Source organism: Osmerus eperlanus, chromosome 5 (genome assembly GCF_963692335.1).
Source record: "Osmerus eperlanus chromosome 5, fOsmEpe2.1, whole genome shotgun sequence".
Taxonomy (NCBI): domain Eukaryota; kingdom Metazoa; phylum Chordata; class Actinopteri; order Osmeriformes; family Osmeridae; genus Osmerus; species Osmerus eperlanus.
In genome coordinates this window covers 21,137,622-21,154,401 of record NC_085022.1, presented here as the reverse complement: position 1 = coordinate 21,154,401, position 16,780 = coordinate 21,137,622, and the positions used below count along the sequence as shown (strand labels likewise).

The window sequence follows — 16,780 nt, the reverse complement described above, 5'->3', positions numbered from 1 at the left end:
GCATATACAGTCTTTTCACCCGCTTAGCAGCTCTACAGCTGTACACATTGAATTTGAATAGTTGTGTTTTCATTTACTATGTTAAATAGTTAAGAAGTGAAGAATTTGACAGTATCCAAGCTAAAAGTTTTAACTGTTTTATCTTAAGACAGTCAGTATTTGTATTTATAATAACTATAATAATAGGTAGGCTATCCGATGTGCTGTGTAAATAGAATCTATAACCTTTGTGTTGATATCAGGACCTAGCGGAAGACTCAGACTCAGACTTTTATTTTGAAAGAATGGACAACTATCTCGGAACTTCCGTGGTACTTCATATTGAGGAAAGGCTGAAGAGAGAAAAAGTGCCTCAAAGGACAGCATGTAGAACGTATATTATGTCGTTTTTTTCAAGGAAAATATATGACCTAGAGCTAACGGAAGTCTGAAGGCAACTCTCAGACTCAAAATATTGAACGAACCGGACCCTCACGCACATGTTTTATTTAGCAGAGAGCGCCACATGGAGGCAGTTCTTAAAAACTTGGAACGAATCGCCGAGCTCCTCGCAGTTACACAGACCGACGGAGTAAAAGAATGGGATCAACAAACTATTAACAGGGCCTTTCAGTGGAGTCGTTACTGTGAACACCTGTATTCAAGGTTCCACACAAATCCTGTCATCAGGAAAATGATGGAAAAACAACTGCAGGTGACAAATGACCGCTTACGAGCAGCCTTCCAAGGAGTCTATAGCGACGTCACATTTGCCCGCTTGTCCCAGTGTCAACAATTGTTGCTCACGACGTTGTTGAAAAATCCCGCGCTTCCCAGTTCTTTATTAAAATTGCTATTTGACACTTCCAGTTCTTGGAAGACTACTGGAAATGACTGCCAGGAAGCCACTGGACAATGCGTCCGTGTCATTGAGTATACATCTGCATGCAAAGTCCTCAGTGCTATTGACAGCGGACAGACAGCCGTTGGTCCCGAGGCTGAGGTACAAGGCACGATGCTTGTAGAGAGGCTAGAGACACTTCACAACATGGACAGCGACGGGGACAAGAGAGAAGGATTCCTGGACTCTGTCCTTAAGAACTGTGGCGAGCTTGACAATCTCTCTGAGGTCATTGCAGTTGCTCTGTTGTCAAGGAAAAACGACACGGCTAATAACTTTTCAGGAGTTTCAGAAGACAAGCTTGTAGACTGGTTGTTGCGAAACAATAGGTTATTTCACAATATGTGCTCTACGCTGCCCATTAGGCTGTTGATAAATATTTCCCAGCCGTTTTTGAAATTCAGGATGGCCTACTGTAACATTCTGAAAGAGTGGGCTTCCCAAATGGAGTACGATATAGATGAAGGAGAATGGGTTCAAACATCTGCCAAAGGAATAACTTTCAAGACACTGAAGAACCATTTTAGGTCATTACTTGAAGAATACTCATCACTAAAAGAGGAAATGCTGGGAGAATTGAATGCACTGAAGGCTGCAGATGGAGGTTTTGATGTGAAAGGCCTCAGTATATGGGGGGATCTCCTCTATGAATTACAGTGAATTGTTTTACTTAGCCACTCAGTGTTGTTGAATACCCTCTTTATTCATTTTCCAGTCTTTGGTTTGGGCCTTTCTAAACATTTATATTTACATAGTCTACAGTCTTTAGTCTATAGTCTCCTACTTTTCATTTAATATTCATTACACAATTGGTGTGTTTCTTCTGTACTGGCAGCAATATAGCACTAGGAAGTAGGAATCAACAAGCACAAGCATGACAGATGGTGGCATCATGTGTTGCCTAGGCAACTAACGATGTACTTTGCTTTCCAGTAAAAGGGCCAGACTTCGTTTCTTGCCCCTCCCTTTGGGCTCTGATACTCATTTCATTTGTTTAAATCTGCAATAAAAGGATTTTAGGAATTATTTTCAAAACTTTTGAAGATAAACTTCCAATTCATTAAACCAAATATATTGCTTAATTATTATCTGTCAAATTTGTGGAATATGGCATGAAATGGGACTCTTATTATTATTTTAAAAACATAATAACGGCATACATCTTTGTAGTTGCTGTGGTGAATCATTCTGTCTAATATTATGCATACAATTTAAAAGTAAATTATTCAATCATTCATGTTCTCCTGTCACCATCTGTCAGCATTGTCTAGGATGAACCGGCCTCTGGTTCTGAATGGCTGGTTGGCTGCATGCTAGTCACATGACTTGGCTTCCAGTCCAAACATTACAACCCCCAGTCCTATGTCATAGCACCTCTGCTGCTGAGGGAGCAATTAGTCAGACCAGGCATCTTCAATCAAACCCAACACAATGGCACGCGTGTGACATAACACGGCCAGACAGCAGATTACAGCACCAGCCGGGAGTGTGAAAGGTAACACCCTTGCAACGTGGCCACGGCTCGTTTAACACACACTGAAAGCAATTCACATAGAGACCGTCAGGGGTCAGCGCGCGTGGGGCAGAAACTACACAAGCAATTTATTATTACCCAATGAGGAACATATGCATCGAGCTGGGAAAAAATCAATTGTTTAAACTTTACCTCCGCTCTCAAATTCATCATATCGGTTTATGCATGTGAAGGCCTAAGGTCAAGTAAACAAGAAGCAAAAAATCAGTGTTTGACTTAAAAAATTGTTTTTTTTAAATTGGTAGCCTCAAATAATGAGATGACTCAAAATATATTGTTTACCTTGTCTTGTGAATGACACTGGCAGATATCACATTTCTTTTCACAGTATTGCACATGATTAGCAGAGCATTTGAGCAACCATGGCGATGAGTCATGTGTGCTGAAGCTTTCTGACTCGCCTGTCACTGCAGGCAGAAAGCAAGGCAGAAAGCAAGGCAGAAAGCAAGGCAGAAAGCAAGGCAGACTATCATAGCTTGCATCGTTGTTTTCTCTATCCAGGTCAAGGTGCTTGCATTTTCTCTATTTGAGCAGTGTAACTGCAAACCACATCAGTCATCGCAACTGGGGAAAGATATGGGTTGGTTGTGAGGAAGATGTTTTATGAACATAATGAATGTCTAAGGCTTCTATAGGTCTACATGTCAGGTTCTTTAATCTGAGAGTGTCTGCTCATTTTGAAAGGTGCTTCTGACATCATCTGGGAGGAAGGGGTTGGGAGCGTGGTGAAGGATAGTATTAATTAAAACCCAAATCCAGTCCCCATCTGGCGATCTAAATAGGGAGCCTTCTATAGGGGCTGTGTGCCTTGAAGTACGTGCCTAAGCTCCTCCAGCCTGGCTTCTGTCTGGCCACACGTTCGGAGTGCCCCCCCTCGCCACACCTGTGTCCCAGGATCGTAGACAACCGTGGGGTGATCTGAGGTCTCTGCGTGAACACAAGGACATCACCATCAGGGAACTTGAGCAGTGTGTGTTTCTGAATCATGCAATTGTTAACCCTCGTGCTGCCTTCGGGTCACATGACCCAAAGGTTCACAACGAACCATCGTTGTGTTTACCCAATTTCACCCAATACAAAAACAAATACAAATAATTTTCTTTTAACCATTGCAATGTGGGGGGTCTGAGACAGCCCGACAGTTAAAAGAAAATGCTTCACTTTGTTTTTGTATGAGGTAAATTTGTCGCAATACGACAGTGGGTCACAATGACTGATGGGTCAGAATGACCCGAAGATAACACAAGGGTTAAGAACCGAACCCTTTTCAATGTCTGCTGAATGGATTTAAGATTTGTTCGGTGGTGGAATGGTATTCAAATAGGACCTTGGTGCAGGACAATATTATTTGGTCCTGTGTCGTCTTCCAGCCTTTTTTATACTGTGAAAATGTGTGTGCATGAAAACGCATTAATATTTTGTAGGATAGGATCACAAATGTTGGTGCAATTAACATTTTGCTTAAGGAGGGGGGAGACCCACTGCAGCATTATTTTAGACCAGAAATGCGTAGTAAGGCGTTGGTCAGGTGCTGTAGCTGCAGAAATACTGTTTTGGGACATTGCAAAGAAGGGGGTGGAGTTAATGTGCGTGCGAAAGCTATTCAAGTGATGAGGACTGAGGTCCTTGCGAAAAATGTATACAGTATGCAGCTGTTAATAGTTTTCCCTTTATTGAAAAGGAAATAAAATATGTTGAAACAAATTTTCTTGTATGTGTGTGTGTATAATTGTATCCTTTGTGGAGATGCAGGCAAGATTGTGCATGAAGCTGTCAAAATAATGTGGTTTGGGGGTGGGGAACTGGAAGACAAATGATATATCACTTACCAGAAAGGTTGAGTAAAATGGAGGACAGCATGTGGATGTAACAAGAGTCTGGTGTCTGAAAGGTAAGACACATTAAAGAGCACAAACTTAAGTAGGAGATAACATTATCTAATTCGTCTTGAGATAATGTTATTGCCTAGCCTATTACTATCTCAATCTACCAATACTATTAACAGCAGTGGTGGCTGTGAGCTTAATTGTGACAGATTGAAAACTTCCTGAAGCAATAAAGAGAGAGATAACAGAGCGAACGAGCTATTTGAACATGGACGGGTGTCATAAAACAATAATTACAGCTATAAAATTGCAACTGTTACTCTAAAAGCTAGGCCATGATTTGAGATAATTGACTGAATCTTAGAATTTATTGGGAGCTTTTATGCATGTTGTACCACAAAAATACAGCTCTGTGAACCAGTAATATTCCAAGTATCCAAGTATCTCAACAGATATTGTACGTTTTATCTGGTTTATCTGGGAGACAATTGTTGTGTTGACAGAAGCCTGAGCCGTTCACCATAGCAGAGAGTGTGGATCAAGAGGATAATTACATTCAGCCAGTGTCCCAGGGGCAGGCAGCCCCTGTCATCAAATCCTCATTTTGGATAGGCCTCATCCCATTACAGTCCCTCAGGGCCACAACCACACCTGCCCCCTCAGATCATTACCATCCCCACTCACCACAAGCTCATCCCAGGATTACAAACCAACACAAACATCTATTTTTAAATGGTTGGTATTATATATGTCGGTCATTTGGTGACATTGCCACAGTCTACCACATGCATCTAATGCAGACCTGTGTTGTATGCATGTTCAGACTAGTTATGTTCCAACAGGTATTGCACTGAAGGCAACAGCCATGACCATTCCAGCTGGTTAGTCCTGGAAAAACATGTTCCACATGGTTGACAATTGTATTTCCCATAAGATTAAGAAGTGCAATTGGAAGTGGGTGTTGATGAGTGTGAATCTGTCCCTCCCCTCTCTGACACCCATGCTTGGTTTGACAGATTTTACATACCAGAATTTGGATGGATTTATTTATAGAAACCAGTATTTGAATGAATTTCAGCGCATGTGTGAAAACTGTATATTGTACATTTCTTAGTTGGGTACATTTAGTTCCACATAATATATTGTTTTGCCTTAAGTGCAAACCACTCAGCTCTCCACCAAGGTATGTAAAACAGCATTGACCTGTTCTTTATCATTTAATTTGCATGTGATGATTTGTGTTTTTCTTCAGGAACCACAGTAAGTCAATAGTTCAGTCTGTTACATTAGTGCAACAAGATAGGCTATCGACCTCAGCCCTGTTCTGTTGTAGTGAAGGACACACAATACTGGCAACTGGGGTTAAGGACTTGCTATTGTGTGTCAAGATCCCATATCAACCGTTATCATGTCTATCATACATTGTCATTTGTCACTAATAAATTCAATAGATTTATTGAACAACGTTCCATATGTGCATCTATTTGGAAAAACGTCTGGTAAAATAAAACAGTAATAAAATGTAGTGTTTTGTAATGAAACATAAATAATGAAAGCAAAACAGTTCAAGTGAAACACAAAGTCACTCACTGTACAGTATTGATATGCCTATTTTCTAGTGTTATATGGGTTTGTGAAATGTCTACCAACAGCCTTAAGACTGCTGTTACTGCTGGTCAATTGTCCTATCTGGGATCAGGAGACTATGCTATTGATGAACTAGTTAGCAACGTGGAGCAATTTGGAGCGGCAAGCATAAATGAGGGAGTCAGGTGGCTGAGCGGTTAGGGAATTGGGCTAGTAATCCGAAGGTTGCTGGTTCGATTCCAGGCCGTTAAAAATTACGTTGTGTCCTTGGGCAAGGCACTTCACCCTACTTGCCTCGGGGGGAATGTCCCTGTACTTACTGTAACTCACTCTGGATAAGAGCATCTACTAAATGTAAATGTAAACAAATGAAGGAAATTTAAGTGAAACAGATCAGCTCAAGTTCAGTTGTGATCAGCTTGTACTCCAACTCAAAGTAGCACATTTAACATATTTGAGTCATTCTGTGAGGAAGCACCTCACGAGGAAAAGACATAAGGGTTTGTTCAGATATTATTTCTTTATAAAATGAAGTGAGCATATGAATTACACTTGTTGACATCAAAAGACCTATCCATCAAACACAATATTTAAAGCCGTAGAATCACATTTAAACAAAATGTATGGCACAAAGCCAAAATAGCATAATTTGATCATCCTGAACATTCTTTAAAATTCTTTTTTTTCTCATATTTTTATATATTCACTCTTGCAGAGTAATCTCATGACACAAAGCCAACACAGAGGGTAAGGGGTAGGCTGGGGTACTAGGAGAGGCAGTAATGCCCTGAATCACAGGTAACGACAACCATCAACAGAAAACACCAATAAAACATAAATTCCAGTTTTTCATATAAGTTATTTGCGTCTGACAAATAGTTTTAACATGACCGACATCATGAGCAGTAAACGTCTTTTCAAAAACTGTGTTTTATCCTGTATACTTCTTGTTCATCACATGACTCCAAAAACAGTTACAGATACATACAAGTTTGGAAGCCAAAGTTACTCTACAAAACAGGATGAAAAGCAGCTCTACAGAATTGATTGTAATGAACATTAAACAGTTGCTCAAATTAACAGAGATTTGAGTAAAACATTGTCCTTTAAATGTACATTATTAGGTGTTTCCTTGCAAACCAAAATGTAAGTTGAAACTTTACTTCAGGAAATACACATTTAATGTTTCTGTGTCTGTAGTGACTGAATGAAGATTATCATGGCAACAAAACTCTGTTTTTGCACACTGAATTAAGAAGATTCATGCAACATTCCACATAATAATTCTATTTTTGGAGATCTCATTTATTTTTTACATACAATATATTATTATTTCCATTTAATGACAGGCCTTCATGAGTATGAGACCTTTTGGCAAGCACACATCTCCCTGAAAAGGTACTGTCCATGAAAAATATGGCCTTTTATAGTAATGTTCACACAAATCAATGACCCACATCCACTGCAGTCTCACAGAAACAGTTTATACATTACATAGAACATTTATAAGAAATAGAATAGCTTTTGATTTTGAATACTTTGAATATAGTATCAGTGCAATCAACTTGTACTCCAGACAAAGTATACACCTACTGTATATACTTGTCAGCTGCAATATATCTGGCTCGTGTTTTTCAAGTAGTTTCAAGAGGTTAGTAAGCCTAACACATAGAACTTAGGCCTGCGTTTTTATATTGTATGATTGCTGACACTTGATAATCTAGATGGGCGTTGATGACAAATGTCTACCAATCTATGTGAATCCAAACTACTTTTAACACTAACAATCAGTTACACTGAAAAAGTATCTGTTTTTTGTTGTAACACTAGCACTGCTATTTTTTTTAATCTACATTTTATGCTAATTTGTGCAAATGGCAATGTGTGTTCTCTCCCAGTCGGTTGACTCCTAATAATTGCTAACAAGTGCATGTGTGCTCTATGAAAACTCTCCCTCGGTGCGGGTGTGGCTCACCGGCTTTGGAATGGCTTCCTCTGTGTTCTCCCAACTCGCTGCCCAACCTCCGTTCACCTGTGTGGTCGCTCCATAGCTCTTGACTGGGGCTGCCGTGGCACCGTATCCCTGAGTGATATCTCCCGTCTCCTCGGCCAGTTCGTCTTCATCGATGAAGCCGCACTTCTCCTCGCTGGTGTTCTCAGGGTCCGCCCATGGCTGCTGCTCCCCGGAAGCAAATATCCCATAGAAGATCACGCCCCCGTAGTGCACCAAGGCAGCGATGAGGAACACGTTTTGCCACTCTTCACGAGTCTAGAAGAAACAGAAAGAGATGAGGATTTAAGGAAAACGTGTAAAAGTATTTAACATTTACATTTAGTCACTTAGCAGACACTCTTATCCAGAGCGACTTACAGTAAGTACAGGGGACATTCCCCCCGAGGCAAGTAGGGTGAAGTGCCTTGCCCAAGGACACAACGTCATTTCGCACGGCCAAGAATCAAACCGGCAACATTCTGATTAATAGCCCGATTCCCTAACCGCTCAGCCACCTGACGGCTTACCTTGTTTTTGGTCATGGTTCCCACGATGAGAGGACACACCATTCCTGACAACGTTCCCACACCGTTGGAAATCCCCATAAGGATGCTGGCATAGCGAGGGGCGATGTCTAGGTGATTGACATTGAAACCTACAGAAGGGAAACTGTGTTAAAACTGATCAGTGATGTCCCATGCAAACAAGGTAGAAAGTTCAAATGACATCCTTATAAAAGTCACTTCATATGTTAAGTAGCTCACCTGATATAGCAAACCCACTGAAACCCACTGCAAGAACAAGGAAAGAGATTGCCACGCCCCTCGTGTGAGAGAAACCAACCACCAACAGCAATGTGGCTTCCATCCCAAACCCTACAAACAAGAACAAACAGTATCCATGACGATCTTTACATGGAGCAACTGCAGGACCAAGTACACTGTTTTCTGTATTGGAACTAAACTACTGGTGATTAACATTCACCTCCACAATTCATGATTTTCCTGACTGTGGTTGTGGAGAGAATGTTCCTGGTGCGAAGGTAATCAGCCAGCTGGCCTCCTATGGGCACTATGATAGTCATGACCAGGTGAGGAAGGGCTGAGAGCATCCCAACCTGAGAACACAGGACAAACACCCCTCAATCACTGAATGGCAAATGCATTTTAAAAGTTAACGTTGTGCTTATGTTCAATGTGTTATATTTTACATGATTGAACAGGATTTGGAGGTTTAATGAAGGCCTGTGATGAAATATTTTATTAGCACAGCGTGCAAGGGGGTAAAGAGGTCTCCAAAGTGATATATTCAGCAAATATTTTCCACTGATTTATCTTCCTATAACAGCTAAGAGTGGATTTCCCCAAACAATTCTCTCCAAACAAATCTTAGTAGGCTCTGGTATCGCTGACACTCTAGCTATATTTCATCCACAGTAATCACCAGGCCAAGAATCCAATGTGTGTCTGGATTGCTCCTGTCAGGCCTGTCTGATTTATTCATCTTTCTCTTACTAGGTGCCACAGATCAATTCAAATACAATGATTTATCTCTGCGTATTTTACAGTTGACACAATTTCCAACAGGGTAATGCAATCCAAGCACAGTACTTAGGGGAGAAACTGATACCGGCTGTTGTTGAGTGGCTCAACTCACCTTACTGATTTCAAAGCCAAACACTTCCTCAAAATATGCCGGCTGACTGATGAGCAGCAGGTAGAAGGTCCAGCTCCTGCAGAAGTTTGCCACAATGATTGCATAGACCGGCATGGAGGTGAAGAACTTCCTCCAAGGAGTCTTGTATTTCTGTGGAAATCACGGCACACACAGCGTATGTTGGCCCGATGCCTTTCACGACGTGACAGAGTTTGGAGCTGCGAATCGGAAGACTCACATCGCTTGGTCCCATCAGGTTGGCACTTTCTCCGATGCTCTCCTCTATGTAACGCCTCTCCTCCTGGGTGATGGTAGGATGCTCCGCTGGACTTTCATAAGACACCAAGATCCAGAACATGTACCAGATGATTCCGAAGGTTCCTGAGCAGAAATAAAGATGCAGAAGATCAACGAGGACACACGGACGTCACGTTGTGTTTTCGAAGCTGGACCTCCAAAATCCACAATCTGACGAGCTGTGCTTTATATGAATATATGGTTCATATTCAATATTAGACAAATTGGACCCACCATACAAATAAAACACACATGACCAGCCAGAGTACTGAACCAAGATTCCGGCAAGAGGCATGGCTATCACTGCGCCAGCATACGATCCTAGAGACAGGAAAGCAACGAGTAGATAAGTTCATATCATGTAGGTATATTCACTTTCACTCCGTGGGACAGGTGAATCAAGTGTATTACTTTTCCATTTATGCAGTTGCTGACTGTAAAAATCCGTCTGTTGGGTGTAAATACTCACCACAGAAAGATGTGGTGGCAAGACGACTCCTCTCGAGGGGTGGAGCCCATTTACTCCAGATCCCATGGCAGGCTGGGTAGGTTACTCCCTGGGCAGAAACACAGAACATTCTGTAACAGTGGGACAATCTCAATGACGCGGTCTGTGATGGGATACACTGGTAACCCAATACATTTTACATTTACATTTAGTCATTTAGCAGACGCTCTTATCCAGAGCGACTTACAGTAAGTACAGGGACATTACCCCCGAGGCAAGTAGGGTGAAGTGCCTTGCCCAAGGACACAGTGTTATTTTGCACAGCCAGGAATCGAACCGGAAACCTTCGGATTACTAGCCCGATTCCCTAACCGCTCAGCCACCTGACTCCCCTAATGACCATATTGTCACTCCCCCAATCCCCTCTAGTAATCTTGCACTGATATAAAATTATGCCAAATTAACAAAGAAAATAAGATGTGAGCCATTCATGGATACTTGATTCTTTGATTAAAATGGCAAAATGTGCAGAGATCTCATCAATACCACAGAAATTAGTTTCACATTAGTCGCTGACATGCAAGACAAATTACATTTATTAAGAAGCCAACTTCCATGCATCTGAGTTTAACTTTATAAGCAAGATTAATGGAGCGAGTGCAAATTCAAGATGACTTGGCACTTCACCGCAAAAAGAGATTTGTTCCTATTAAATCTTCATTACTCACTAAGTGGCACACAATCAACTATTGATAGACACAAATTGCTAGGGCTTGCTATGAGAGACATCCTGAAATGCTAATGTTTATTTTGCAGTAATCAGACAATATGAGGCACACAGAGTTGCTTCTCAATGGAAGTGTGCTTCTATTCAACAGACAAGGTTGAATGAACCAAAGTTACAAAAGAGAGATGACCTTTGGTCTGATAATGGCCCCTCAATGAAACATCATACATCCTCTTTCACAACACATTTTGTTAAAAAGAAATAGGAATGACATCATGCGGTTTCAGTCTTTTCTTTGTGTTTCTATGTGGACATCAGTCCATCTCTATCAGGTTAGGTGAGTTGGCTCCACTAATGCTTGAGTCAGGTATAAGAGAATACACATTCTCTAGGATTGTTTGCAAAGGATTATAACATTGTATTCTAAAACATTGAAGGATCATGCCTTTCAAGCTTTGCACATAAGTTATCCATTAAAGCCCATGTGTTCGCGCATTGGAAATGACCTCTGTGCAGTCTACAGGTCTCAAAGCTTTGTGGTCTCCTGTCAAGACACATGGAAAATAAACAATCCTGACCAGCAGAAACATAAAATAATGCACTTTCTTTTCTGAAAAAGGTGCTTTATATGAATACAATTTAGGAATCTCCATGGTCATAAGTTTATTAGACTAGACAACTAGATTCATACTATATGCGCTTAACCCACGAAATGATCGATCAATTGATATCCAGATTAAAGGAGTGCAATGTTACCTCAACAAGGCCTTGCAATATCCTCACAAAGATGACACAGCCATAGTGCGATCGAGCAGCAGTGGGTATGAACATATTGAGTATAGAGGTGAGGAGAATGGCAGCTCCGAACACCCTGTGAGTAAAACGAAAACATGGTTTATATGCCAGTCTTTGCTACCGTGTCACAATACTGCATATTGTGCAAGCAACATACACTGATGCCATTAATATTAAGAGAGAAAACGTTGTTACAACCACAAAATAAAAAGGCTATTGCTATATTCATGACCAAAATTAATCAGAAGACTTAGGTAGCCAAACAGATATTCAAGAATAATGATTACACATGTGAAAGGGAATATGTATTCGGTGGAGGACGTCTGCGTTGCAGAATTCCCTCTTAGCTCTTCCTCCAGTACACAATTCCTAGCCTGCCCCGCGTCCTTGGCATGCCGCGTTCTTCTCTGCGGCTTGTTGCCATGCCTCCGATTGTAAAGGATTAGACACGGTTGTCCCATGGGATCCAATTAACATTAGTAAGTAGCCTATGTCTTACTGGCATCAATAAAAAAAACTAAAAAACAATACATGTTTTAAGGTCAGTTGCCTCTGCTCCCAGACAATCGGTCTAATATTCATTTGGCAACGGCACATTTCCGGTCAATGTAATGTGGCCTGCAGGACAAGACGCTAATAAATTGGAATGTGGGCAGCCTTAATGTGTTAGCCTACTGTAGTTTTAGGATCGGTATAAAGTCAGTTTGGACAATTCTTCACCCTGCTTACCTGTTTGCTGCTAGTCTTGCTGAAATATACCCTCCAGGAATTTGAGTCACGATGTAACCCCAGAAGAAAGACCCGTGTATCATCCCAACTGTCTCTGGATCCCAGTTGAATTGCGCTTTCTTTAAAAAAAATAAAAAATACCACGAATTACTCCGACAACTACAAGCACGAAACCCAGTCCTATACAGACTATAGTCTAATGAATTGCTTTACATCATAGCCTACTAACTGAATTTCATTCGTGCTAAGAATGTTTTTGTAGCCTAAATATAGCCTGTCCATTTGATTATGTATGTGAACGCTAAGGCACTTGCTTAGTGACATGTTGTGTATTAGCCCAAAGCATATCATGCATTCGTTGATGGCCCTGTACAACATGTGTGTATGCCGACTAAATACAGGCATTTCGTGAATTTTAAAGAATGGGCGGAGCACTTTAGCACCTCTTTGATGACGATCTTGCCATTTTCATGGACGGTGTGGTTATTGACCATGCTCACGATTGCCACGCCCAAGTTACATCGGATGCCAAAGGAGATGCAAAAACCGAGACCGCTCATGATAGCGATGATATAGCGTCGTGGAAGCCCGAAGCACGTGCAGTCACATAAAGGGGCCTTCTTATGCTGGGTCGCAGAAGGCCGTCCATCCTCGGTCAGTTCAATCACTTCACCTGTATTCTGGCGTTTTTCCAGTACTCTACCGAAGAGTAAGAAGAACATGTTTTTATTGTATTAAAGCCTACAACATAGCCTATCAAGAATTCGTTGTAATAGACTAGTAGGCCTAGCATACTTTAATTTAAGATGTAACATTTGTTCCACCCTGCAAGGACGGATTGCAAAAATAAGGCACGGGCCTTGCCTAAATTAAACTATTCAACCCCAATAAATTAAGATTATTAGGCCTATAAGTGAGAATAGTTAGTAGTTAATAGTACAGACGTGTTCAAATCCGTTGGTCCGTAGGCCTGCTTTAGTAGGCTAGGGTAGATGTTTTCTTTGTTCTGTGCGCCTATAGACTCTTACCTCCTTTTAACAAAACTAAATTATCATTTATAAAGGTGCACATTCAATGCAGTTAAAATATGGGTAAAGTGCGCTATTTCAATTGGTCTTTTCGTTCCTTGCTTAATTGGCAGCGATTTAGAGAAGAGATCATTGGCAAAAAAAAAACCTGACATACCGCATTGCAACAATACAAATGTGTTTAGTTCCTTTTCCCTGGTTGCATTTACAAGCTTGTCAATGTATGCATTTGGTGTCGATAACAAAAAAAATATACAAAATAAAACAAATGAACACATTTCGATGTATTAAAAAGACTCGTGTAAATTATGGAAACTCGGGTTTTTATCCTTGGGATAATGTGAGACGTTTTATTCTTACAGCGCAAATCTATTTTAATGGTGGACAAATCTAGAAATACAGTGCAAAGTGTCGTTGTCTTCAAACTCTTTTAGTCCCAGTAAATAACGTTGAATGAACACGATTTTTTTTTTAAATAATAACGTTTTCAAATTGCAAATCTAGTCAGAATTATTATTATTATTATTATTCAACGTGCTTGAATTTAAAAAACGATCTATATTACACACGTTTGTCATTTGCACTGATTAAACAATCCATCGAATCTCATCCCTACTAAAGAAGAAAAGCTGATAGCCTAAAACATACCTAGATCGATCTTTTTTAATACACTCATGAATGGGCCTATGTAACAGATATTCCTCGACCTCATGGCACGACTTGTTCTGTTGCATTAAATATTAAAAACAACCACAGCTGTTGTATGGAAGAGAATGCATTCTCCAGGGAAATATCTGATGCTTAAATATTGCTCTCCGACGTTTTTCAACTTCCTGTTCATAATGATTCTAACCATACGACGTGTTATCTCGAGTTAATTGAACAACTAAGGATTTTTTTGAGGTGATAAAAACAAAAACAAAATTCGCAGTGTGAAGGTGTTATAGTCTACGATCGTGAAATGTGAACATATACACGTGAATTAGTTAATGTATGAAAAGCAGATATGTCAGACATACAAAATCATTTGTGTGCCATACCTGTGCAGATTCCCAAGGGCCTTTCCTGCTAAATTCTTCAGACCCTGTTTAGTGGGGGGGAAAACCCGTTCCTGTTCTGGTTCCATATTCAAATTCCTTATTAGCCTATATGATATTACTATAACGAATTTATACGAACAATGTTAATAAACATATTGCCATGTTTTCTTCCAAATTATTTGCACCTCTAACAAGAATAGGAATTTCACATCCAGTGCCTGAGATACGGAAAGAGATGGAAAAGGATTGTACACCAGGATGTTCTTTCAAATCCAAAATTGTGATAAATCCCCTTTCGGTTTGCACAAATAAAATCCACTCAGTGCCATCCTTTAGATATCCTGTCAATGATAAGAAAGAAATGATCCACCCAATAATCCATCAAGATAACATAATATTCAGAAATAAATGGTAGATTATTGTGCTGTGAAGTCGAAAAATGATAACACTAAAATAGAGCAGCCCTCTTATCTAAGGTGTGGATCTCCGGTGAAACTGAAAGAACCTTCAGCACCAAGGAGAGCGGCAGCCTGCGCGCGACCAGCTGTTTCATGAAGCCTACCTGTCAACAGCTCCCCTCAGTGGTACGCGATACACATGGCACATGCGCAGCGTTTACTCATCTTATCCTAAGTCAGCTACGTTCAAATTCTGCAAATAGACGCAGAAGGTTATATTTCTTCGTACATTTAAGAGTTTCATTGTTAGCGGCTTGACAGACTGTCAGATGATAGAACATCATTCTGAATACAATGCGACAAGACAGGTGATGGGAGAAAATGATCTAATACAAGACAAGTAAAGTCTGATCAGGATTTACATGTGCTACTAAACAAAATTATATTTCAATTTGAGGGTCATCACAAAACAAAACATACAAGACCTTAGAGTACACAATTGATGAGGTATGCTACAGCCTCTCTGTTGCTCTAAAATCTACAATGGGGTGACAACATTCATCCCATGTCCCATGGTTCCCTGCCCTTGCTTGTGCAGTTGTGAGGTTGTCACCACGCCTGGTCGCGGACGCTTGTGACAGAGACTACAAAACGTGTCCAGGAACTCCTTCCTGAACTGGCGACCCACAAAGCAGCTGAACAGCGGATTGATGCAGGTGTTAAGGCTACACAGGCACATCTCCAGGGAGAAAGCCATGTCCACGGACCGCCAGGAAGTAGGGTCGTTTGGGTACACCATCCGCAAGATGATGGCGGCGTTTCGGGTCAGGTGGTACGGCAGGTAGAACAAGGCGAAAAGAATCAACACGGCACTCAGCACTCGCCTGAGACGGCGCCCCCTGTTGTGCCGATGGGGGTGGTGCGGACGGCTACGAAGCTCCTTCAAACTGCGCAGGCAGCAGTAGCAGATGGAGACCAGGGGGAACAGGAACCCGGTGCAGGTACAGCAGAGGGAGTAGGGCATGGTCTCCACGGTGTTCTCCAGCAGCAGGTACAGGGTACAGATGGTGCGGTTGTCCCTAGGACACAGCTGGGTGGTCGACATGTTGACCACCGGCGAGCTGAGCGCCACGGTGACTACCCACACCGTCACACAGAGCAGATAGGTCTGCCGGCGGCCCAGTAAGACCAAGGAGCGCAGAGGGTGCACTATGGCCAAGTAGCGATCCACACTTATGCAGGCCACAAAGTAGATGCTGAGGTAAAAGTAGTTGTGGTAAAACAGCCGCATGGCCTTGCAGAGGGGTCGGCCCAGGCCCCAGCGGACGTGGTCCAGGTGGTAGTAGATGAGGACGGGTAGGGCCAGCAGCCAGAAGGTGTCGGCCAGAGCCAGGTTGAAAAGGAGAACGCTACTGCGGGTCCAACGCCGCAGACGGTGGTAGAAGATCCAGAGGGAGAGGATGTTGAGAGGTAGACCCAAGATCAGCACCACCAGGAAGACGGCCGGCATCAGGTACAGCTGCACCACCAGCATCCCTTCCTCCCCGGGAGAACCCACGTCACAGAAGACCCGCTCCGGAGGCTGCAGCAGAACAGAGGGCCTGTCTAGATGTGGAACGGCTCGACTAGGAACATATATGTGTAAATGTTCCAAACAATCAAAGTGTACTCCCGAGTTTGGACTAGTCTGACTTACCTGAGCTTGGCTGTTGCCCATGTTAGTGTTGTGGCTCCTTGATATTGTGTCACACAGAATGAGAGTGAGTTTGCATAAGCAGAATGTTTGAGGTATTAGGCACACCCACTAGTGTGAGCAAACACAGAACACCTCCTGCTGATATC

At 41.7% G+C, this 16,780-nt stretch overlaps 3 protein-coding genes across 3 annotated transcripts; 1 reads left to right on the top strand and 2 right to left on the bottom strand.

Moving 5' to 3' along the window:
- The first annotated feature begins 102 nt into the window (after window positions 1-102).
- Window positions 103-2,115, top strand: fancf (FA complementation group F). The gene has a single exon (XM_062462619.1). The coding sequence runs from the start codon at window positions 506-508 to the stop codon at window positions 1,538-1,540; it is 1,035 nt and encodes a 344-aa protein (XP_062318603.1). The 5' UTR covers window positions 103-505; the 3' UTR covers window positions 1,541-2,115.
- Window positions 2,116-6,328: 4,213 nt separating this feature from the next.
- Window positions 6,329-15,068, bottom strand: slc17a6a (solute carrier family 17 member 6a). The gene is made up of 12 exons (XM_062462584.1): window positions 14,541-15,068; window positions 12,916-13,171; window positions 12,473-12,591; window positions 11,705-11,819; window positions 10,243-10,330; window positions 10,008-10,094; window positions 9,715-9,857; window positions 9,477-9,626; window positions 8,805-8,937; window positions 8,585-8,695; window positions 8,348-8,475; window positions 6,329-8,096 (listed from the first exon to the last, which is right to left on the bottom strand). Exons 1-12 carry the CDS (start codon window positions 14,624-14,626, stop codon window positions 7,767-7,769), a joined length of 1,746 nt encoding a protein of 581 aa, XP_062318568.1. The 5' UTR covers window positions 14,627-15,068; the 3' UTR covers window positions 6,329-7,766.
- A 408-nt stretch (window positions 15,069-15,476) lies between these two features.
- Window positions 15,477-16,448, bottom strand: LOC134020679 (P2Y purinoceptor 1-like). Its single transcript, XM_062460843.1, has one exon. The coding sequence runs from the start codon at window positions 16,446-16,448 to the stop codon at window positions 15,477-15,479; it is 972 nt and encodes a 323-aa protein (XP_062316827.1).
- Window positions 16,449-16,780: the final 332 nt, after the last annotated feature.